Genomic DNA, 21,815 nt, shown 5'->3' with positions numbered 1-21,815 from the left:
AAACAGGCACTCTGCTCTTCCCTGTGAGAACTCTGACAGGACTGTTTTGTTACCTGGATGAAATCTTGAAATATCAGGGGCAGCAAGTCATCCATATGCCCAATGTCTTTGGAGAAATGATTCAAAATTCTTCCTGCAAGAACAGGACACAAGAAATGACTAATTTCCTCAGATAGGAGCTTTAAGAGAAACAATTCGTGAACAAATAAAAGCAGTATTCTTAAAGTAAATGTAGTTAGGGACTTATCTAGTGGCACAGTGTATAAAAATCCGCCTGTCAGTGCAGGAGACATGTGTTTGATTCTTAGGTTGGGATGATCCCATGCAGGAGAAAAGGCAACCCACTCCAGTATTCTTGCTTAGAAAACCCCATGGACTCAGGAGCATTGCAGGCTACAGTCCATGTGGTTGCAAAAGAGTTGGATACAACTCAGCAACTAAACAACAACAAAAAATTAATATATTACAGATTCACATGAAATAAGCTGACATCCAGGGTAAAAAGAAAAAAGAAAATAGGATGAAATTCTACCGAATGACAGTGGGTTGAAACTGAGCTCTGATTTTTAAAAGAATCGGGAGAGTCTTGTGGCAGCATCAGAAAGGGTTGGTGAATTTCAGAATGTCCCCTTCTTTTAGATTCAGTCCATCTAAGACTCACTCCAGTGCTAAACTGGTAAAAAACAGTTCCAAAATACGTAAGTTAATCCATATTAATTTTGTTATCCATATAATTTAGTTATCCATATTAATTTTGCTAAGTGATAATTTTTAAATAAACATAATTATAACCTCTCTTTTATAATTAAATAACAGAAAAAGATATTTTCTGTATCATACATCGAACCTGGGCTGGTGATTCATTTCATATATGATATTATATCTGTTTCAATGCCATTCTCCCAAATCATCCCACTCTCTTCCTCTCCCACAGAGTCCAAAAGACTGTTCTATACATCTGTGCCTTTTTTACTATATGGAAAAACCAATACAATCTTGTAAAGTAATTAGCCTCCAGTAAAAAAAAAATAATAATAATAAATAAATAAATAAATAAAAGTCTTTGGAAGTTCTAATATATATATATATATATATATATATATATATATATATATTTTCTGAGATGATTTTGATCCCATAATCAAATCACTGGCTTAAAGGCTTTGTGTCTTCAATAACTGCTCTCTCTAGTCCATGTTGGGCTTTCCAGGTTGCTCAGTGGTAAAGAATCTACCTGCCAATACAGGTATATAGGTTTGATTCCTGGGTCAGGAAGATCCTCTGGAGAAGGAAATAGCAAACACTCCATTATTCTTGGCTTGGAAATCCCATGGACAGAAGACCCTGGTGGGCTGCAGTTCATGGGGTTGCAAAGAGGGGGACAAGACCTAGCAACTAAACTGCCAACTACCATAACTTCTCTGTAATTTTTTTTTTTCCCTCGAGATGGTTCATAGCATCTCCCATTTTGGGAAATTGTGGATTCTGGCCATTTCCAAGTTGTGAGTTTACTACTGGGGTAGTAAGTTTTATTTTCAGAGGTGTACAAGATGTGACAAACACAGACTTATGAATAAGCATCTAAGAATATCAGAGGGATGTAGGCAGGAAAACAGAAATATTACTGAATGACTAAGGTTCACTTATCATTGATTTTCTTTCCCTTGTCATAATCACAACAATAGCATATCCAAAAGGCTGTAGGATTAGAAGATGAGAATGAATTTCTAGTAAATACCTAGTGTGAACTAAAAATGCCACTTGTCATTTCTGTAAACAAAGGTTGCTGCAACTATTATGACTCTGCAGCCACCCCTGCAAGGGCATTGCACCCTTTGGAAACTTGGGATGAGAAAGCACAGGGTATTGGCCCCAGATAGCAGAGGTGCCCATCAAAGGAACTGTAACAGGGAACAGTCAATTTTGACTCCATGTTGAATCTGCTTGACTTTAACTTTAGCTATTCATTGTTTGTGTCAGCAAAACTTGCCCCTCTGCCTAAATGTTAAATTAAAATGGCTCTTTTTCAGCTCATGGGGAGACAATCTAATCCTCACCATCTGTGAATGGTTGCAGAAAAGAAAAAGTAACACATTTCCTCCTATTTTGCAAAATAAATGGTCTTTTAACTTTACTTCCTCACCTTCTCTCTTCGTTCTATAAAACAGATGAGCATCCAGACCCCAATAAGATGGTTTTTTGAGGCATTAGTCTGCCATCTTCTCAGTCTGCCAATTTTCCAAACAATGTCATTATTCCTGACCATAACACTTGTCTGTAAGATTTATTGGCCTGTCATGTGGTGAGCAGAGTGAGCTTGAACTCAGGAACATGGCTATACGTGGTTTTCTCTTCGTGACATAACATACCAGAAACAAAGTCCACCAGAAACAATCTATTACAAATTCTACTTTCGGAAATAAACACAAGGCAGAGTTCGATTTAATACACCATTAAAAGGGTAAATAACTGATGCCCCTAAACCTTTGCCAATAACCTTGTACTTATTTGGGTTTCTATTTTCTTAAAGGAATGAAGTGAAGTGAAGTCGCTCAGTCGTGTCTGACTCTTTGGGACCCCATGGACTGTAGCCCACCAGGTTCCTCCGTCCATGGGATTCTCCAGGCAAGAATACTGGAGTGGGTTGCCATTTCCTTCTCCAGGGGATCTTCTGGACCCAGGGATCGAATCCAGGTCTCCTGCATTGCAGGGAGACGCTTTAACCTCTGAGCCACCAGAGAAGCCCTTGAAGGAATGAAGTTCTAATAACAGGTACAGGAGGGAGAGAAAAGACAAAGACACACACTATCTATGCCTGCTGCTCCAGGATTAGTGACTTGAAGATTTAAACTTGGTTCAAAATTCTTGAATAATAAATAAATCAGTATCTGGAGAAGCCTACAGGCCATCAAGAGCCTGGTTAACTGCGGTCACAAGCACTCAGAGGCTGTGATAAGAGAAATTCAGTCCCATGTGATGCTTCCAAATGTACGACTGTAGTTTTCACACTAACCGGCAAAGCAGAGCAACTTCACAGCCATAATAACATGGCTATCACTTCCTCACTCCAGCTTCATAATAAGATGAGATTGTGTGGGCCTCTACACTTTACCATCCTGTGTTCCACACAGTGCCTGGACCAAACAACATGTGCTGAAAAAAATCTGCACAAGATGTTGCCCTGAATAATATTATTTAATCCTCACAACAGTCTTATGAAACAGGTAGAGCAGCAGGTATTCCCATTTCACAGGAGAGGAAGTTCCCAAACACTGTGTCATCATCCTCACTAAGGTTCATTGGGTACTGACCCTGTGGTAAGTGCTGTGAATGTATTAACCTGCTTAACGTGCACAATTTCAAATTATTTGTGAGTGTGTTAATAGTATTTTCATTTTATAGGTAAGAAAATGAGACACAGAGAAATTAAATAACTAGCACATACATATTAACATAACTATAAGTGGCTACTACTGTTAGTAACTATCTCCAGGACTGAATCCAGGAAGTTGGCTCCAGGGTCCATACTTTTTTTTTTTTTTTTAATTTTTTTGTCTGTGCTGTGCAGCATGTGAGATCTTAGTTCCCTGACCAGGGGTTGAACCTGGGCCCCCTACACTGGAAGCACAGAGTCTTAACCACTGGACCAGCAGGGAAGTCCCCAGAGTCCACATTTATAACCATGACAACATCCTGTCTGGAGATTTGCCTATAGTAGCATCTACCTACTTTGGCCTTGATCACACAGCTAGTTGATGGCCAGGCCAAGGCTACTCCAGTCACATCCTGGCCTCAAAAGGCCCTGTCAATCATCACCTGCATAACAAAGCCTCCCTGGGCCTCAGCACAAGTCTAACCACCTGAACAGAGTGGGCATATGCACTGATGAACTAGCTCTTCATAGGAACCCAGGTCAAGAGGCTACCTTCAGAAGCAAGACAGGTCAAAGGCCTCAAGGAGGAGGAAGCAACCACTAGGAAACCTTCAGGGACACTCTTACTTTATACTGAAGATCCACCTGCTACCTACCACAAGATTCTTAAATGTAACCAAAAGTCTATTATAAACTAGAAAGCTGATCTTATTGAAGAGGATGTTTACATTTCACTGATCTTATATTTTAATTAATTTTCCATTACCATTTATTTAAACCTCAAAATATGAGCACATGCCAGAGCTCCATGGTACCAGAAATGGATGGGCAGTGAAAGAAAGAAACACACAGCCTGTCTTCTGTAGAGATGTTCCCAGAAGAAAGTCCTTCCTAGTTAGCTTAACACTATGTAACACAGCCAGCAATTCAGCAAAACTAGTCAAAAACACTTCAACATATTTACACCATATGTTGGGTGTTTTATATGCTACATGACAAATGGACTCTTAAATCATCCTGCAAAGTAACCATTCATTAATCTTTACAGACATGTACAAATTGGAATAAAAGCTTATATGCTCCTATATTCAGATTTTCTCTGGTAGGAAAAAGTATCAGTCAAGACTTTTGTAGAAAATGAATAAGCATACACAGTAATTTTCTTCCAAGCATCTCTTCCATTTTCAAATATGAAGATGTACTCAGGCACTAAATGTGTTATATAGACATTATCACTGAGAAACTTGGTGTCTGACTTACCTATTGGATTTCTACTGAAGAACAATACCCGGGCTTTCAAAATGGTCTCCAACATTTTGTTGTGCAAAGTTTGTGAAGAATTAACAAGGATGTAGAATATCAACAGAGACCTTGTAACGCCAAAAAGGACTGTAGATACAGTTAACCCTGAAATAAAGAAATTAACACTCAGCACAAGATATCTGCCTTATCCTTGATGATGCTAAAGGATGGCAGGCAGTTTACAAAGATCAATTCAGTTCAGTTTAGTCACTCAGTCATGTCCAACTCTTTGTGAACCCATGGACTGCAGCACTCCAGGCTTCCCTGTCCATCACCAATTCCCAGAGCTTGCTCAAACTCATGTCCATCAAGTCGCTGATGCCATCCAACCATCTCATCCTCTGTTATCCCCTTCTCCTTCTGCCTTCAATCTTTCCCAGCATCAGGGTCTTTTCAAATGAGTCAGTTCTTCACATTAGGTGGCAAAAGTATTAGAGTTTCAGCTTCAGCATCAGCCCTTCCAATGAATATTCAGGACTGATTTCCTTCAGGATGGAATGGTTGGATCTCCTAGGTGTACAAGGGACTCTCAAGAGTCCTCTCCAACACCACAGTTCAAAAGCATCAATTCTTTGGCACCCAGCTTTCTTTATAGTCCAACTCTCACATCCATACATGACTACTGGAAAAACCATAGCTTTGACTAGATGGACCTTTGTTGGCTAAGTAATGTCTCTGTTTTTTAGTATGCTGTCTAGGTTGGTCATAACTTTTCCTCCAAGGAGCAAGCATCTTTTACTTTCATGGCTGCAGTCACCATCTGCAGTGATTTTGGAGCCCCTCAAAATAAAGTCTGCCACTGTTTTCATTGCTTGCCCATCTATTTGCCATGAAGTGATGGGACAAGATGCCATGACCTTAGTTTTCTGAATGCTGAGTTTTAAACCAACATTTTCACTTTCCTCTTTCACTTTCATCAAGAGGCTCTTTAGTTCTTCTTTGCTTCCTGTCATAAGGGTGGTGCCATCTGCTGCCTGAGGGTACTGATATTTCTCCTGGTAATCTTGATTCTAGCTTGTGCTTCATCCAGCCCAGAATTTCTCATGATGCACAGCATTTCTCTTAATGTATATAAGTTAAATAAGCAGGGTGACAATACACAGTCTTGATGTACTCCTATTGACGTATTATGTGTTTTATTCTATAAATAAAATTTATATAGAAACTTACATATACAGGATAAATAAATTTTATATATGTAAATACATAAAGTAAATTCTGTAAGAGTTTAATGCTTTCACACAAATACATTTATAGTTCAGTTCAGCCGCTCAGTCGTGTCTGATTCTTTGTGACCCCATGAATCACAGCACACCAGGCCTCCCTGTCCATAACCAACTCCCAGAGTTTACTCAGACTCACGTCCATCAAGGCAATGATGCCATCCAGCCATCTCATCCTCTGTCATCCCCTTCTCCTCCTGCCCCCAATCCCTCCTAGCATCAGTCTTTTCCAATGTGTCAACTATTTGCATGAGGTGGCCAAAGTACTGGAGTTTCAGCTTCACCATCAATCCTTCCAAAGAAATCCCAGGGCTGATCTCCTTCAGAATGGACTGGTTAGATCTCATTGCAGTCCAAGGGACTCTCAAGAGTCTTCTCCAACACCACAGTTCAAAAGCATCAATTCTTCGGCGCTCAGCTTTCTTCACAGTCCAACTCTCATATCCATACATGACCACTGGAAAAACTATAGCCTTGACTAGATGGACCTTTGTTGGCAAAGTAATGTCTCTGATTTTCAATATGCCATCTAGGTTGGTCATAACTTTTCCTCCAAGGAGTACGAGTCTTTTAATTTCATGGCTGCAGTCACCATCTGCAGTGATTTTGGAGCCCCAAAAAATAAAATCTGACACTATTTTCACTGTTTCCCCATCTATTTCCCATGAACTGATGGGACCAGATGCCATGATATTAGTTTTCTGAATGTTGAGCTTTAAGCCAACTTTTTCACTCTCCTCTTTCACTTTCATCAAGAGGCTTGTTAGTTCCTCTTCACTTTCTGCCATAAGGGTGGTGTCATCTGCATATCTGAGGTTATTGATGTTTCTCCCGGCAATCTTGATTCCAGCTTGTGCTTCTTCCAGCCCAGCATTTCTCATGATGTACTCTGCATATAAGTCAAATAAGCAGGGTGACAATATACAGCCTTGACGTACTCCTTTTCCTATTTGGAACCAGTGTGTTGTTCCATGTCAAGTTCTAACTGTTGCTTCCTGACCTGCATATAGGTTTCTCAAGAGGCAGGTCAGGTGGTCTGGTATTCCCATCTCTTTCAGAATTTTCCACAGTTTATTGTGATACACACAGTCAAAGGCTTTGGCATAGTTGATAAAGCAGAAATAGATGTTTTTCTGGAACTCTTGCTTTTTTGATGATCCAGTGGATGTTGGCAATTTGGTCTCTGGTTCCTCTGCCTTTTCTAAAACCAGCTTGAACAACTGGAAGTTCACGGTTCACATATTGCTGAAGCCTGGCTTGGAGAATTTTGAGCATTACTTTACTAGCATGTGAGATGAGTGCAATTGTGTGGTAGTTTGAGCATTCTTTGGCATTGCCTTTCTTTGGGATTGGAATAAAAACTGACTTTTTCCAGTCCTATAGAGAAGAATATAAAAATCAATGTTTTCCTCTCAGTAAATAGCAACATGAGGGGAGGGAATCATGTGTAAACTACAGTTTCATTTTAGGCTTTCCTAATTCAATTACAAGTTCTAAAAAATTTTCACAAGATTGATAATTATAAAAAGCAGTTGATCTTCCTTTTTCCACATTTCAAATTTCACTATTTACTTCATGTCCTGTAATCTAAAACTGAGGCATGCTCTGGTACCAGCATGTGAATTAAGAGGGAACAGGGTAAATGACTTACCATTTCCTTATAATTTACAAGGAAATTTACTTCCATGTAAACTAGTTTCTTAAGAACCTACTGTATAGCACAGGGAACTCTAGTCAATGTTCTGTGGTGACCTAAATGGGAAAGAAATCTAGCAAAGAGAGAGGATACATTTATAATTGCTTCACTTTGCTGTACAACATAACATTGGAGAGCAACTATACTGTAATAAAATTTAAAATATTAAATATAAAGTAGCTACTTCTATGCCCAAGTAGCTTTAAAGAGTATGAAAAGACCATGTTAAGTTGCAAGTGGACAATCTCTTTAAATAATTGAATTGCAAGAAACTACAAATTATATTATGACATGAGATAATTAATCTAAACAAGCAATTAATCCCTAAGTGTTTTGTAGAAGCTCAAAGCATTTACAAATAAAGATAATCATTTAAATTTGTTTATCAATGACATAAGTGAACACTTCTATGCATATAAAAATTAAAACAGCCCTCCAAACATCTCATCAATTCACAGTGCTAAATAGAGTTGGGATAACTTCTGTAATAAATACTCCATCAAGCATTTTTTTTTTCATTCAGCTGACCAGTGGTATTTAAATTCTGAAAGCTGCTCAAATTCCTGAATTCTATCAATAGGGATTTGCCTTAGCCCACCACCCCATATGAATGTGTAACAGAATCCCTTCTTCTTCCTTAAGCTCTCCTTATCCACCAATTCAGAATGTAAATAGCTGTTGGATTCAAGTTTCTTAGCAAGTGATCAACTAAATAAATACCAAATTTCAAAGAGTGGAATTTTACAGTAATTCACTCTTTTGTAGAAAACTTGTACAGGCACTTCCTATGAGGATATTTAAGTTTTTATTTAGCTTTTTTAAAAAAAAAAATTATTGGGGTATAGTTGCTTTATAATGTTGTGTTAGCTTCTGTTGTACAAGGAAGTGAATCAGCTCTATATTTACATATAACTCCTCCCTCTTGGACCTCTGTCCCCTGCACCCCTGTCCTGTAGGTCATCACAGAGCACAGAGCTGAGCTCCCTGTGCTATACAGCAGCTTTCAACAAGCTATCTGTTTTATGCATGGTAGTGTATATATGCCAATCCTAATCTCCAAATTCATCTTCCTCACCTCCACACCCCTCGCTATGTTCACACGTCTATTCTCTACATCTACGACGCCTCTATTCAGTTCAGTTCAGTTCAGCTGCTCAGTCGTGTCTGACTCTTTGAGACCCCATGAATCGCAACAAGCCAGACCTCCCTGTCCCTCACCAACTCCCGGAGTTCACGGAGACTCACGTCCATCGAGTCAGTGATGCCATCCAGGTATCTCATCCTCTGTCATCCCCTTCTCCTCCTGCCCCCAATCCCTCCCGGCATCAGAGTCTTTTCCAATGAGTCAACTCTTTGCATGAGGTGGTCGAATTGCTGAAGTTTCAGCTTTAGCATCATTCCCTCCAAAGAAATCCCAGGGCTGATCTCCTTCAGAATGGACTGGTTGGATCTCCTTGCAGTCCAAGGGACTCTCAAAAGTCTTCTCCAACACCACAGTTCAAAAGCATCAATTCTTCAGTGTTCAGCCTTCTTCACAGTCCAACTCTCACATCCATACATGACCACAGGAAAAACCATAGCCTTGACTAGACGAACCTTTGTTGGCAAAGTAATATCTCTGCTTTTGAATATGCTATCTAGGTTGGTCATAATTTTCCTTCCAAGGAGTAAGCGTCTTTTAATTTCATGGCTGCAGTCACCATCTGCAGTGATTTTGGAGCCCAGAAAAGCAAAGTCTAACACTGTTTCCACTGTTTCCCCATCTATTTCCCATGAAGTGATGGGACCGGATGCCATGATCTTCGTTTTTTGAATGTTGAGCTTTAAGCCAACTTTTTCACTCTCCTCTTTAACTTTCATCAAGAGGCTTTTTAGTTCCTCCTCACTTTCTGCCATAAGGGTGGTGTCATTTGCATATCTGAGTTTATTGATATTTCTCCCAGCAATCTTAATTCCAGCTTGTGTTTCTTCCAGTCCAGCGTTTTGACTCTATTCCTGCCCTGCAAATAGGTTTATCTATAGTATTTTTCTAGATTCCATATATATGCATTAATATAACCTTTTTTTGTTTGTTTTTCTCTTTCTGACTTACTTTACTCTGTATGATAGACTCTAGGTCTGTCCATGTCTCTACAAATGACCCAATTTTGTTCATTTCTATGAATTAATAATAATCCAGTGTACATATGTACCATAAATGAGATGAAAAGACAACTCCGAGAATGGGAGAAAATAACTTCAAATTAAGCAACTGACCTTGGAAGAGACCAATCTAGAGAGCATATTAAAAGCCAGAGACATTACTTTGTCAATAAAGGTCCATCTAGTCAAAGCCATGCTTTTTCCAGTAGTCATGTATCAATATGAGAGTTGGAGTATAAAAAAAGCTGAGTGCCGAAGAATTGATGCTTTTGAACTATGGTGTTGGAGAAGACTCTTGAGAGTCCCTTGGACTGCAAGGAGATCCAACCAGTCCATCCTAAAGGAAATAAGTCCTGAGTATTCATAGGAAGGGCTGATGCTGAAGCTGAAACTCCAATACTTTGGCCACCTGATGCAAAAAAGTGACTTATTTGAAAAGGCCCTGATGCTGGGAAAGATTGAAGGTGGAGGGAGAAGGAGATGACAGAAGATGCGATAGTTGGATGGCATCACCAAGTCAATGGACATGAGTTTGAGTAAGCTCTGGGAGTTTGTGATGGACCTCCCTGGTAGCTCAGATGGTAAAGCGGTAAAGCCTACAGTGTGGGAGATCTGTGTTCAATTCCTGGTTTGGGAAGATCTCCTGGAGAAGGAAATGGCAACCCATTCCAGTATTCTTGCCTGGAAAATCCCATGGATGGAAGAGCCTGGTAGGCTATAGTCCATGGGGTTGCAAAGAGTCGGACACAACTGAGCAACTTCACTTTCACTTCTTCTGGGAGTTTGTGATGGACAGGGAAGCCTGGCATGCTGTAGTTCATGGGGTCGCAAAGAGTCAGACACAACTGAGCAACTGAACTGAAGCACAAATAGCTCATGCAGCCCAATATTAAAACACACACACACACACACACACACACCCCCCAATCAAAAAATGGACAGGAGATCTAAACAGACATTTCTCCAAAGAAGACATACAGTTGGCCAAGTGGCACATGAAAATACATTCAACATCACTATTAGAGAAATACAGATCAAAAGTACAATAAGGTATCACCTCACACCAGTCAGAATGACCATCATCAAAAAAATACACAAACAATAAATACTAGAGAGGGTGTGAAGAAAAGGGAATGCTTTTGGACTGTTGGCAGGAACATAAATTGATACAGCCACTATGGACAACAGTATGGAGGTTCTTCAAAAAACTAAACGCAGAAATACTGTATGACTCAGCAGTCCCACTACTGGGCAAATACCCTGAGAAAAGCATAATTCAAAAAGATGGATGCACCCCAATGTTCACAGCAGCACTATTTGCAAAATTCAGGACATGGAAGTGACCTAAATGTCCATCAACAGATGAATGGATAAAGAAGGTATTTAAAATTTTAGCTGAAGATATCCTTTAAATATCATGTAATGCTATATATATTCTAAACCCTCTTGTGAATATAATCATGTTAATATTAGTCTGGCAAGCCATATGTTAAACTAATCATTTTGGGAAGAGATAACACGGATCTCAAAGTAAGAAAGTGAAGGAATCCTAATCCCAGGCACTGGATTTCCCCTGCTTAGCTTCTCAAGCAATTAGTGAAGCCCAAGAGATGAGCAGTGTGGTGAAGGGGAGCTTTGCATACCTAGGACGGAATAATGCTTTTTTTAGGGGCCCATGCTGCCAGAGGATTTTGTCCAAGATCAATAAAAGCCAAGGTTTATTCAGACAGAATTGGATCAAGGTGAACCACAGCATGGGGATCCATTTCTAATCCCCTTGCCCATCCATATAATGATATAAGATTTAGCAAAAGCGACCTATGAGAATATAAATAGCAATATATTTCCAGTGACTGATTTCCGAACGTGCAATCCTGGTATAACTATCAAAATCCAGTACACAGCAAATTAAAAGTCTTCATTCAATCTCTTTTCTTCTAGTAGATCTTTAAAATAGTTATTCTAATTAACTCACAGAGTAAATGCAACTCAGACACTTAAACTGTTAAGACATTATTCAATTACTCTAGAAGTCCTCGTTGCTCACATGGACTCATTGTAAATACCTTAAACTCTGGTATAAAAGAGCAGATGACTCAACTTTACCTGAATAAACTCCTAAGAACCAGTTCAGAACAAGCATCACATTGACATCTTTTACTAAAGCCCCAGAATACAGGTCACTTTGTACATTCGCCCTGTGGAACACGGAAGAAAAAATATTATACTATACACATACATAGAATTAACACAAATATCAAAAAAATTACCTCAATTCAAGAAATGTATTTGTGCTGGAAATTGTTTCCCAACTCACAAGACCCTGTGGGGTCTCTCTGTTAAATATTTGAATCATGACTTTCAGTTCTCAAAATTGTCTATGAAGATAGACTTAGAAAATGAACTTATGGTTGCTAAGTTCATTTTAGCTTCCCTTCTAACTATGGGGAAGTATAGTTAGAGAGTTTGGGATGGTCATGCACAAACTGCTATATTTAAAATAGATAACCAACAAGGACTTATTGTACAGCACATGGAACTCTGCTCAGTTTTATGAGGCAGCCTGGATGTGAGGGGTTTGGGGGGAGAATGGATACATATAGATGTATGGTTGAATCTCTTGCTGTTCACCTGAACATTGTTAATATCACAACAGTGTTAATCAGCTATATCTCAATACAAAATTAAAAGTTCTAACAAAAGAAAAAAAGTTGTCTGTGAAGAAGCTGCTTAAAGAAGGGACATGGGGAGAGACAACCAGGGAATCATATTCCACCCACAAGAGGTCTAATTTTAATTCAGGGAAACTACGTGAGGGTCAGAAGAGGAGGCTGAACAAGCCTCACCTCTCCCCCTGACTCTGTGGGAAAGTGAAGCTTTGTGTAGACTTCAGAGTACTTTGGGTCAGACCAGGAATCACTCACCAGTCTGTAAGCCACCAGTCCTGCAGGACATAGGCAACCTGGAGCAGGAAACAACAGTCACTCACACACTGACATCACTGAGCCCTCATACCCTACTCACTAGGATGAGGGGCAGAAAGGCTCCAGAACAAAGGACCATGGAGAAGGTTCTTCCGGCTCCGATCTGCACCAAACCTCACACCCCAGATGACCACAGGTGAGTGCATGTTTCATTTTTAAATCTTTAAAACATATCCTCTTTTCCCTAGAAAACTTTGCTCCCATATATAATGTATTTCAATGCAAATCCAAGTGAACCTCAAAATGCAATAATAGCAGTACAAATGTTGGAATTTTTCAAAGGAAAAATCTTGTCAGTACTATAATGGTCAGTTTTCTGTGTCAGCTTGGTCAGGACAGTCTCCAGTGATTCAACCAACACTCATCTAGATGTTGCTGTGAAGGTATTTTGTGGATGTGGTTTACATCCATCATCAGAACTTAAGTAGAGGAGATCACCCTTAACACTGTGGTGGCCTCATCGAGTCAGACAAAGGCCTGAGAACAAAACCTGAGGCTTCCTGGAGGAGGAATAAATTCTGCCTCAAGATATCAGGGTCAGCTCCTGCCTGAGGTCCCAGCCTGCAGGCCTGCCTTTCTGATTTCACATTCAACCAGCTAGATCCCAAAACATCATAAGTCAATTCTTTGAGATAAATCTCTTAACACACATTTAAAAATAATTATAAAATATAATATAAATAGTATGTAAACATCAAACTAAGAGCACAAGCCAAAATAAATGCCCTTACATACCTGAGCTGCAAAGCTTACTAGAATAAAGAAGATGATGACAGGCAAGTCAGCACCAGCTGTGAAATAATTCTTATAGGTCTTAAAACCAATTTTTCCTTCCAAATGGTCCTCTAGAGGTAGTGTAACCTGTATATTCTCAGTCTAGAAGGGAAAAATGACAGTGAGAGATGAAATTTTGAAAGAAATGAAATTTTAAACAATGAGCCCCAAATTGCAAGAGTTCAACAATGCCCTCCACTGCAAAACTGTGGGGAAACAGATACATCTCATACACTGGTAGAAGTGCAACACAATCCATCTCCTACAGAGAAGGGAGTAGGAATATCTGGCCAAACCACATATGCATTTACCCCTGGACCCAGCCATTCCACTCCTAAGAATTTATAAGAAATAGGGAAACATCATTTGCATGAGGTCATTCCCTGTTGGATGACTTTGCTTAAAGTAGATCATGCCTCTTAGCACATGCATGAAAGTGAAGTCACTCAGTTGTGTCCGACTCTTTCCGACTCCATGGACTGTAGCCTACCAGGCTCCTCTGTCCATGGGATTTTCCAGGCAATAATACCTGAGTGGATTGCCATTTCCTGCTCCAGGGGATCTTCCCAACCCAGGGATCGAACCCAGGTCTCCCGCATTGTAAACAGATGCTTTACTGTCTGAGCCACCAGGGAAGTCCATAGCACATGCATAACAAAATCAATTAATGTATAAATGCAGAATCTTGCTCTAAAATAATACACAAAATGATATGGAGCTGATGTATCCTGCTATATGACTTGTGTCACTCAATAATAAAAATATAAAACATACTTGGGTCTCAAAATACTGGCCAAACACAGTAAACTGAGTTGACAGAGAGAGTTGGAGTAATATGAGTTTGGACAGCACATGACAAGCATGAGATCTGAATCTATTTGGTTTCTAAATTTCAGAGAGTGATTCCTGAGTGTGGAATGTGAGGGACCAATACGAACACTTATCAGAATCATCCAGGCTCTTGGGTTTGGATATAAAAGAATATCTGTGTATGTTTTTAAGGGAGATCTAGTGCATTTCTGAATTTCTGATTGGAGGACTTAAAATGCATTATAGAGTCACTGGAGCCACGGATATCCTTAGCTCTATGCTGGCCACTGTGATTCAAGATCAATAAGATGTGGTTGGTCTTGACTGGTAAGAAAGGAGGATGGGAACTAACTCCAGAGTGTCTACCATGTATCAGGTCCTGTGAACACACAATCTCTGATTTATGACAAACCTTCTGACAAAATAATATTATCAGTCACCTGCAGTGCCAGAACATTCCAACATATAGGGAAAGTAGCCGATTTAATGGAGAAGGCAATGGCACCCCACTCCAGTACTCTTGCCTGGAAAATCCCAGGGACGGAGGAGCCTGGTGGGCTGCAGTCCATGGGGTCGCTGGGAGTCGGACACGACTGAGTGACTTCACTTTCACTTTTCACTTTCATGCATTGGAGAAGGAAATGGCAACCCACTCCAGTGTTCTTGCCTAGAGAATCCCAGGGACACGGGAGCCTGGTGGGCTGCAGTCTATGGGGTCGCACAGAGTCAGACACGACTGAAGCGACTTAGCAGCAGCAGCCGACTTAATGTAGTCACAGCAGGACTCAGTCTAAGGGGTTCTTAACATTAAGCCTCTGGGTGCATAAGGGAAGCCAGGGACCTTCAGAGCAAGTAGTACGTAACTAAGGTAAACTGAAGAGTTCTCAATCAGTGTGAGCCACATATACCCAGAAATTCACAGCAGTGCACCCACTATTGATCTCCATAAGATCCTCTATCCTACACTCAAAGGAGAACTCCAAGCAGGCTTTCTTCCTTTATACCAATTCCATGGAACAGGACTTTTGAAACCTTAGGGTCTACTTGGGGACAAATGAGGAATCATGAGCAGAGCAGACTGAAGGTCCACAAGGCCACCAAGAGCACACAGACCTGGGCACCCTGCAGGATGAGAAACTCACATCTTGGTCTTCTGGAGCTACATCTTTCAACGAGGGTCTGGGAGACTGGAGAGACTGACCCAAAGACTCGGAGATCAGAGTGGGAGTTCCTGGAATTGGAGATGGTTCAGACTGCTCATTCCCCTTCTCAAAAAGGGAAAAAATATCTACCCCGGATTTCAGGAACTCAGAGTAAGTCCCCCTTTTCACCGTTTTGCCCTGAAATTAAAAAAAAAAAAATTGAGGGGATTTAATTTATATTTGATAATATTAAACCAACTTAAATACTAATAAAAGAAGTTATCTGGTCTTAAATTATGATTTTTGGAAAAAAAAAAAATCCCTGGGTCTAGAATGCTTGCTGAGAAATCTAATTCAGGCAACTCGACACAGAACTGAGCATTGTGTTCTCTGCCAAACCCTGTGTTAGGTGTTGGATGATGTGAAAGAAATGTCGTCTCATCTGTTAAAAATGGAGGCCCTTTGACATAAGTACCCAGGGCACTTAGGGAAGCAAGAAGCACAGAAGTTGGTGCGAAGATTGGCACAGTCTTTTTAGACAACATAGGAATTGAGGGAAGCCTCATGTGACAAGCAGAATTTTAAAAACTAGTCAACTGGGAAGAATATTCCAGGAGAAAGTTAAACTTGACCCACAAGCACATATACATAGGTAAGGGTCACTCAGCAAATCTTTGCTGACCGCTGTCATAGTATCACATGTCCCACTGGGATAAGACACGTAGGAACCAGTCCTGGATAGAGAACCCACGAGATGCATCTTCATGATCTGTCCAACTGCCCCACACACTCAGGAAGTTCTCAACTGAAAATTCAGTATTCCACTTGTTCAAGTAATTAAACAAGGAGGCTATGAGTCTCTAAAGCCTTGGCAGCCTGTGCCCACAAACCAAAATCTAAGCCAGAATCAAGGCACTTACTCCTCTCATCCTATTCCCTGAGGTGAGCCACTGGGAGAAACCCAGTGAAGCCTTTGGGTACCATCTGATACTGCAGAACTAGAAAGTTATGCAGGATATAGTATGTCTTGTTCCACTTGGGAGGTGAAATTCTCATGCCTCTTTAATGAAATCACCACTCTCCACTTCATATCTGTAATATGCACAATGAAATGACTAGTGGTACAAAGACAGAAATTTCACCCAGCAGCCTAGCGCTGACAATTCCAAGAGGACAAGGGGGTAGCCATACCCTCTCTGCTGTGAGAGAGGGACCAAACAGTGAGGACGGACCACAACTCATCCAGGAGTACTCACCAGTGGACAAATAGTTGTTTTGTTAGTACTAAATTGGGGGTAGTATCTTCAAAAGAGGTCATAAGGGGGCCCCAAAACATCTAGGGACTGGTTACATAGGTTATTCTTTGCTCATAACACTGTCAACACTGGGTTTGCACTCTAGAATCACCCCCTCTGAACATGAAATCAACTGCTCTCAACCTTGAAAACCTTAGCCCCGCCTAGAAGAATGAAGAAGAGTCGACACATGGAACTGCTTCCAGAGAGAGAGAGGTTCTGTGTTTTAATAATCTTTCTTAGAGCAGAATTTGATTTCATAAGTCAGGGATCTGGCCAAGAGCCTGTATAACAGGCAGGGGTTAATGGCAGAAGCGCTGGGGCCCAGGGGCAAACGAGCCAAGGAGTGAAGCATCAAACTACCACCAAATCTGCAAACTTCTCACTACTCTCCACCCCACCCCCAGTCATGCTAGGAGCTGTGGACTGGATGGTGGCTTCTCCTCAAAAAGATAATTTCCAACATGACACCTGTGAACACAACCTTATTTGGAAAAAGGGTCTTGGCAGATGTAATAAAGTTAACATGAGGTCACACTGGAGCAGGGTGACCCTACATCCACTTAATGTAAGGGTCTGATGTCCCTATGAGAAGAGACTCAGACATGGGGACAATGGCCATATGACATTAGAAGCAGAAACCACAGCACTGCAGCTGGAAGCCAAGAAACACAAGGAAGGCTGGTGAACACCAGAGGCTAAAAGGAAGAATTGTCCCCTAGAGCCTTCAGGGAGAGCACAGCCCTGCCAGCACCTGGATTTGGGATCTGTAGTCTGCAGAACAGGGATACAGTAAATTTCTGTTGTTTAAAGTCACCCAGCTTTGTGACGGTAGCTCTAGAAACTGATACTCTAGCCTGAGCCCACACTTCCGGTCTCCTCAACTTTACTAAGCCTTGTAACTGCTTCTTTTGTCACCCCTCCAGTGCCCAGCAGGACTTTCTTAACTCCCACATCAGACCACATATCTCCTCTACTCTGGACCATCCAAGGCTTCCATCCCACTTCTGGTCCCCTGCCCACTGCTTGGAGACCAACTCCCTCCCGTCCCCCTGCTCACTCTCCTCAGACACACTGGTCTTCCTGCTGTTCCTCCAACCTGCCAGGTCAGCTCCTTCCTTAGGACTCCCTGCATTAGACCCCTTCCCCCAGGTGACTGTGTGGCCCCCACCTTCATGTTACTCAGACCCTGTGAGGTACCAGCTCCTCAGGGAAGGAGCCAGGATGTCACCTTCTCTGTCACATCCTCCCCATAAGAACAGGAGCCCCATGAAGGCAAGGCCTTGTCCTCCTGCTGCACAGGCTCCCACACATATCAGGCACATAGAGACCTGGGCAGTGAGACCAGCGACTGGTGACACCAGCAGAGTGGGCATCTCTGACCTGGGTGCTCGGCTACCCAGCCTCGCTTCTGGTGCTAATAGAAGATGCTCTTTAGACAAACTGCACATGATAATCGCATGGGTACAAACAGGTCTTAGTATCTCTAATTTCTAAGTAATACACTTTGACTTAAGTCATGGAAGAGGAAAATAAAAAGTTCTAAATAAAATTGCATCATTATCCTTAACAGATTTCATTAGAACAGTGATGATTCAATAACCCTGTGTTTGCAATTTTATACACTTTAGGGTTTATGTGGCTTACAGCATAGTAGTGACATTTCTACAGGTCTTTGGATTCATGCCCCAAGGCATGAACACCAACTCTCAGAAAAAGGGGGCAAAAAACTGAGGGAGAAGAGGGCATTTACCATGAATCCAAGGACAGTGACCTCCAGAGAGGTGTGTCTTTGAACACATCTGAGTGCTAGCAATTTCCCAGACTTCTATAAATTACTTACATCTTTCAGTATCAGAATCTGACTTGCATCCTTTAGGTACTGCAGCTGATGAGTCACTAAGATTGTGATCTTCTCCTTCAAGGCCTGACAAATACACCTACAAATGTAAAAGGCACAGTAAGCAAAAGCACATTAATGGGGGTGCTTCACACCGGAAACTTGTATTTTGAAAACAGTGAGACAAAGACAACACAGCAGTCAAAGATCTTTAGGTTAAATACCAAGTCAATAATAAAAATTAAATAAACATAAATCAATTAATCTGACTAGGTTCTTAAATTTATCAGTAGCAAGCTTGAACCTAGCTCTGCTTAAAAATTCTAAAAAAGAGTCCAGTGAAGGAGGCACCAACAGCTAAGTATTTTTTTCCCCTAAAATTCAGCTTAACAATTATTTATATGTTTCATAAAGAAAAACAACTGAGTAATACTGAGATTTCAAAATTTGACTGAACTAAAAGACTATCTTAATGCTATGTGGGAATTGGAGGAGAGGAATCTTATAATATAAAAATGTGTACATTCTTAGATAGCTTTTTAGGTTATTATTTATAATTAATGATGTAAATATTAGCAAAAAAATAATAATAGATTCTTTAATAGCACCTTTGTCAGAGTGTGCTTTCTAGACTGCTGCTGGTGTTAAGTCAGGTCAGTCGTGTCTGACTCTGTGTGACCCCATAGATGGCAGCCCACCAGGCTCCCCCGTCCCTGGGATTCTCCAGGCAAGAACACTGGAGTGGGTTGCCATTTCCTTCTCCAGTGCATGAAAGTGGAAAGTGAAAGGGAAGTCGCTCAGTCGTGTCCGACTCCCAGCGCCCATGGACTGCAGCCTACCAGGCTCCTCCGTCCATGAGATTTTCCAGGCAAGAGTACTGAATTGGGGTGCCATTGCCTTCTCCGGTTTTCTAGACACTTCTTCCTAAATAATATTAAATAGAAAATGAACACCAGCATGGCCTCCATCATTGTCTACAACATTCCTAGTCCCATCCAGGAAGCAAGTCTTCTTTCATTAGGACTGAAAACCTTTAAAATATGAAAATAAAAGAACAGAATCAAAGTGGCCCAAATCACAGTGGAAATAACCCAATGGCTCAAAGGACACGTCAGTTCTCTGTAGTCAAGACACCCTTCACTATTCAACATTAAATTTTTTTTTCACAGAAAAAAAAAAAAAAGAAAATCAAAATAAAACAAACAAACAAAGACAAAAAACAAAAACAAAAACAAAACTGCTCCTACAGTCTAAATGCAGACCTCTAGGAACTCAGCCCCAGTCTCACCCACAGGGTCCACAACCCTTCAGGGAAGCGAGTGGCCAGGTCTGGGGTCACACTGACCATGGGCAGGGCTCCAGGCATGAACTCTGGGAGCCCAAGACCCTCACAGAGCAAATCTCAGGAACCTGGGCCAAAGCTTAGCTGAATGAGTCAGACGAAGAGTCTGGAGGCAGCAGACTGCAGCTCAGTCCCTGCAGCTCAGTCCCTCTCATGAAGCTGATGACATCAAGTGACTAAACCTCAGCTGCTTCATCTCAAAACAAGGCCAGTGACAACCCATCCACACATTCAGAGAAACCAAACCACCAGTCCGCTCAGTAAATGTCAGCCCCCTTCCCTACTCCTCCCTAACCATGAGCAGTCCAGTGCTTTGGACTCAGGATAGAAAAGTCCCAAGGGGACACTCTGGACACTGGGTCTGTGATCAGAATCAAGACTCCGGGATATAGACACAAACACCATTGCTTCATTAAGTCCAAAAGGATTCATTTCTTACCTTTTGACATGTCAGTCCATGACATGTCAGTCCATGACATGTCAGTCCATGACATGTCCTCTGAAGGAAAAGCAAGGGGAGTTACTGTCTTAGATGTGGAGACATGGAAGCCCTGAGACTCTCTGGGGAAACATCCTGGAAGAAGACAGCAGGTGCAGGGTTCCTGGGACAGAACATGCTGGGCTGAGGTGCCTTCCTGCATTCACAGCTTATAGGGGATGGTGAGACTCATAAATGGTCAAGTGTACCCATTGAGGGCTGTGGGAAGACAGAGGGCAAGGATTCCCCCTAGAGGAGTGGGAGGGAACAGCAGGGCTGGTCTTCCACCTTCTGTGTCCTGGCACACTGCTCCCTGGCTCTGGGACAGAGGGACCAGTATGTACAGATAGACAGGGGTGAGAAAGGACCCCCGCAAAGCCATCATGGCTGGATACTGAGTGGGTGTGGGAATGAACTGGGAAGGCTGATGGGGGCAGACAGGAAAGAAGCCTGTTCTTTGAGGACCTGGAGCTGCATCCTGAATGTGGGAGTGGGGCATAGTCTGAGAAGGGCTGGAGCAGGAGGGTGAGCCATGTAAGTAGAAGCATGGGAATCTGATCAGGACAGACCTGAAGAGCTGATGATGCAGGAGGCAGGGTTCTGGGATGTGGGGCTGAAACACGTTGAGATCCATAGCATGATGCCCATGACATGACAAGACTGCATCAGGTCACCTAAATCCTTTTGCCTTCTATAGGTGATAGAACCCATTTAGTGTTCACAGAGTATAAATGCAAATCTCACAAAGCTTAATAACCTTGGATATAGATTCATGACTGAAGGAATCTGTTAATGGCAAGTAGAAGTATGATTCATTAACTTATAACACAAAGTACTCCTCATTACTAAAATCCCACACAACTACTATTTCTCACAACATATTGTTCCATCCAGCTCTCTAACTTGAGAACACTCTCCAGTTGCTGCTGAGTGGTTTTCTAAATTGCTTTCATGCTCTTTGCTATAAGTCACCCTAGAGAAAGTGGTTCTGATTAGCAAACAACTATCTTAACCTTGCTTCTATCAAGTATATATCTGAAGCGGTGCACCTAAAATATTTGAGAGGATTTTATAAATATCACCTGTGTTCAAAAAAGAACTCAGAAGAACTTCTGTGATCAGCACTCTGTACTTGGCACCAAAATGACTTGCTCTCCTCTCCCTGTTACACAGATGCAGTGACCAGCAGAATCTGTTCCTGCCCTGATGGAGAACTTGTGCAGATGCTCACAAGACAGTGTGACACACATTCGTGAGCTCAGGGCAGGGCGCTGGGAACAAGGAGGTTGAGATACTCACAATGCCAGGAGGGTGGGGGTGGGGAATCGCTGTCACAGTACGAGCTCCTGTCACTGAACTTGTGACAAGATACAAGGCACTTCTCTAAGGGAAAATTCATCAAGCCATGAACAGG

The 21,815-nt window shown here is 41.5% G+C and overlaps 1 protein-coding gene across 1 annotated transcript in view; it reads right to left on the bottom strand.

The window, feature by feature from the left end:
* LOC129624644 (ATP-binding cassette sub-family C member 4-like) overlaps window positions 1–21,815 on the bottom strand; it is a 182,120-nt gene that overhangs the window by 82,762 nt on the left and 77,543 nt on the right. Inside the window, exons 14-20 of the mRNA XM_055542797.1 lie at window positions 18,585–18,681; window positions 15,447–15,644; window positions 13,456–13,596; window positions 12,661–12,698; window positions 11,843–11,934; window positions 4,634–4,780; window positions 54–133 (exon numbers count right to left, since the gene is read on the bottom strand). Of these exons, the coding sequence (XP_055398772.1) occupies window positions 54–133; window positions 4,634–4,780; window positions 11,843–11,934; window positions 12,661–12,698; window positions 13,456–13,596; window positions 15,447–15,644; window positions 18,585–18,681 (793 nt within the window). The remainder of the gene's footprint in view (window positions 1–53; window positions 134–4,633; window positions 4,781–11,842; window positions 11,935–12,660; window positions 12,699–13,455; window positions 13,597–15,446; window positions 15,645–18,584; window positions 18,682–21,815) is intronic.

This window comes from Bubalus kerabau, chromosome 12 (genome assembly GCF_029407905.1).
Source record: "Bubalus kerabau isolate K-KA32 ecotype Philippines breed swamp buffalo chromosome 12, PCC_UOA_SB_1v2, whole genome shotgun sequence".
Taxonomy (NCBI): Eukaryota; Metazoa; Chordata; class Mammalia; order Artiodactyla; family Bovidae; genus Bubalus; species Bubalus kerabau.
The sequence above is the reverse complement of the archived record's forward strand: the minus strand, read 5'-3'. Positions and strand labels throughout refer to the sequence as shown.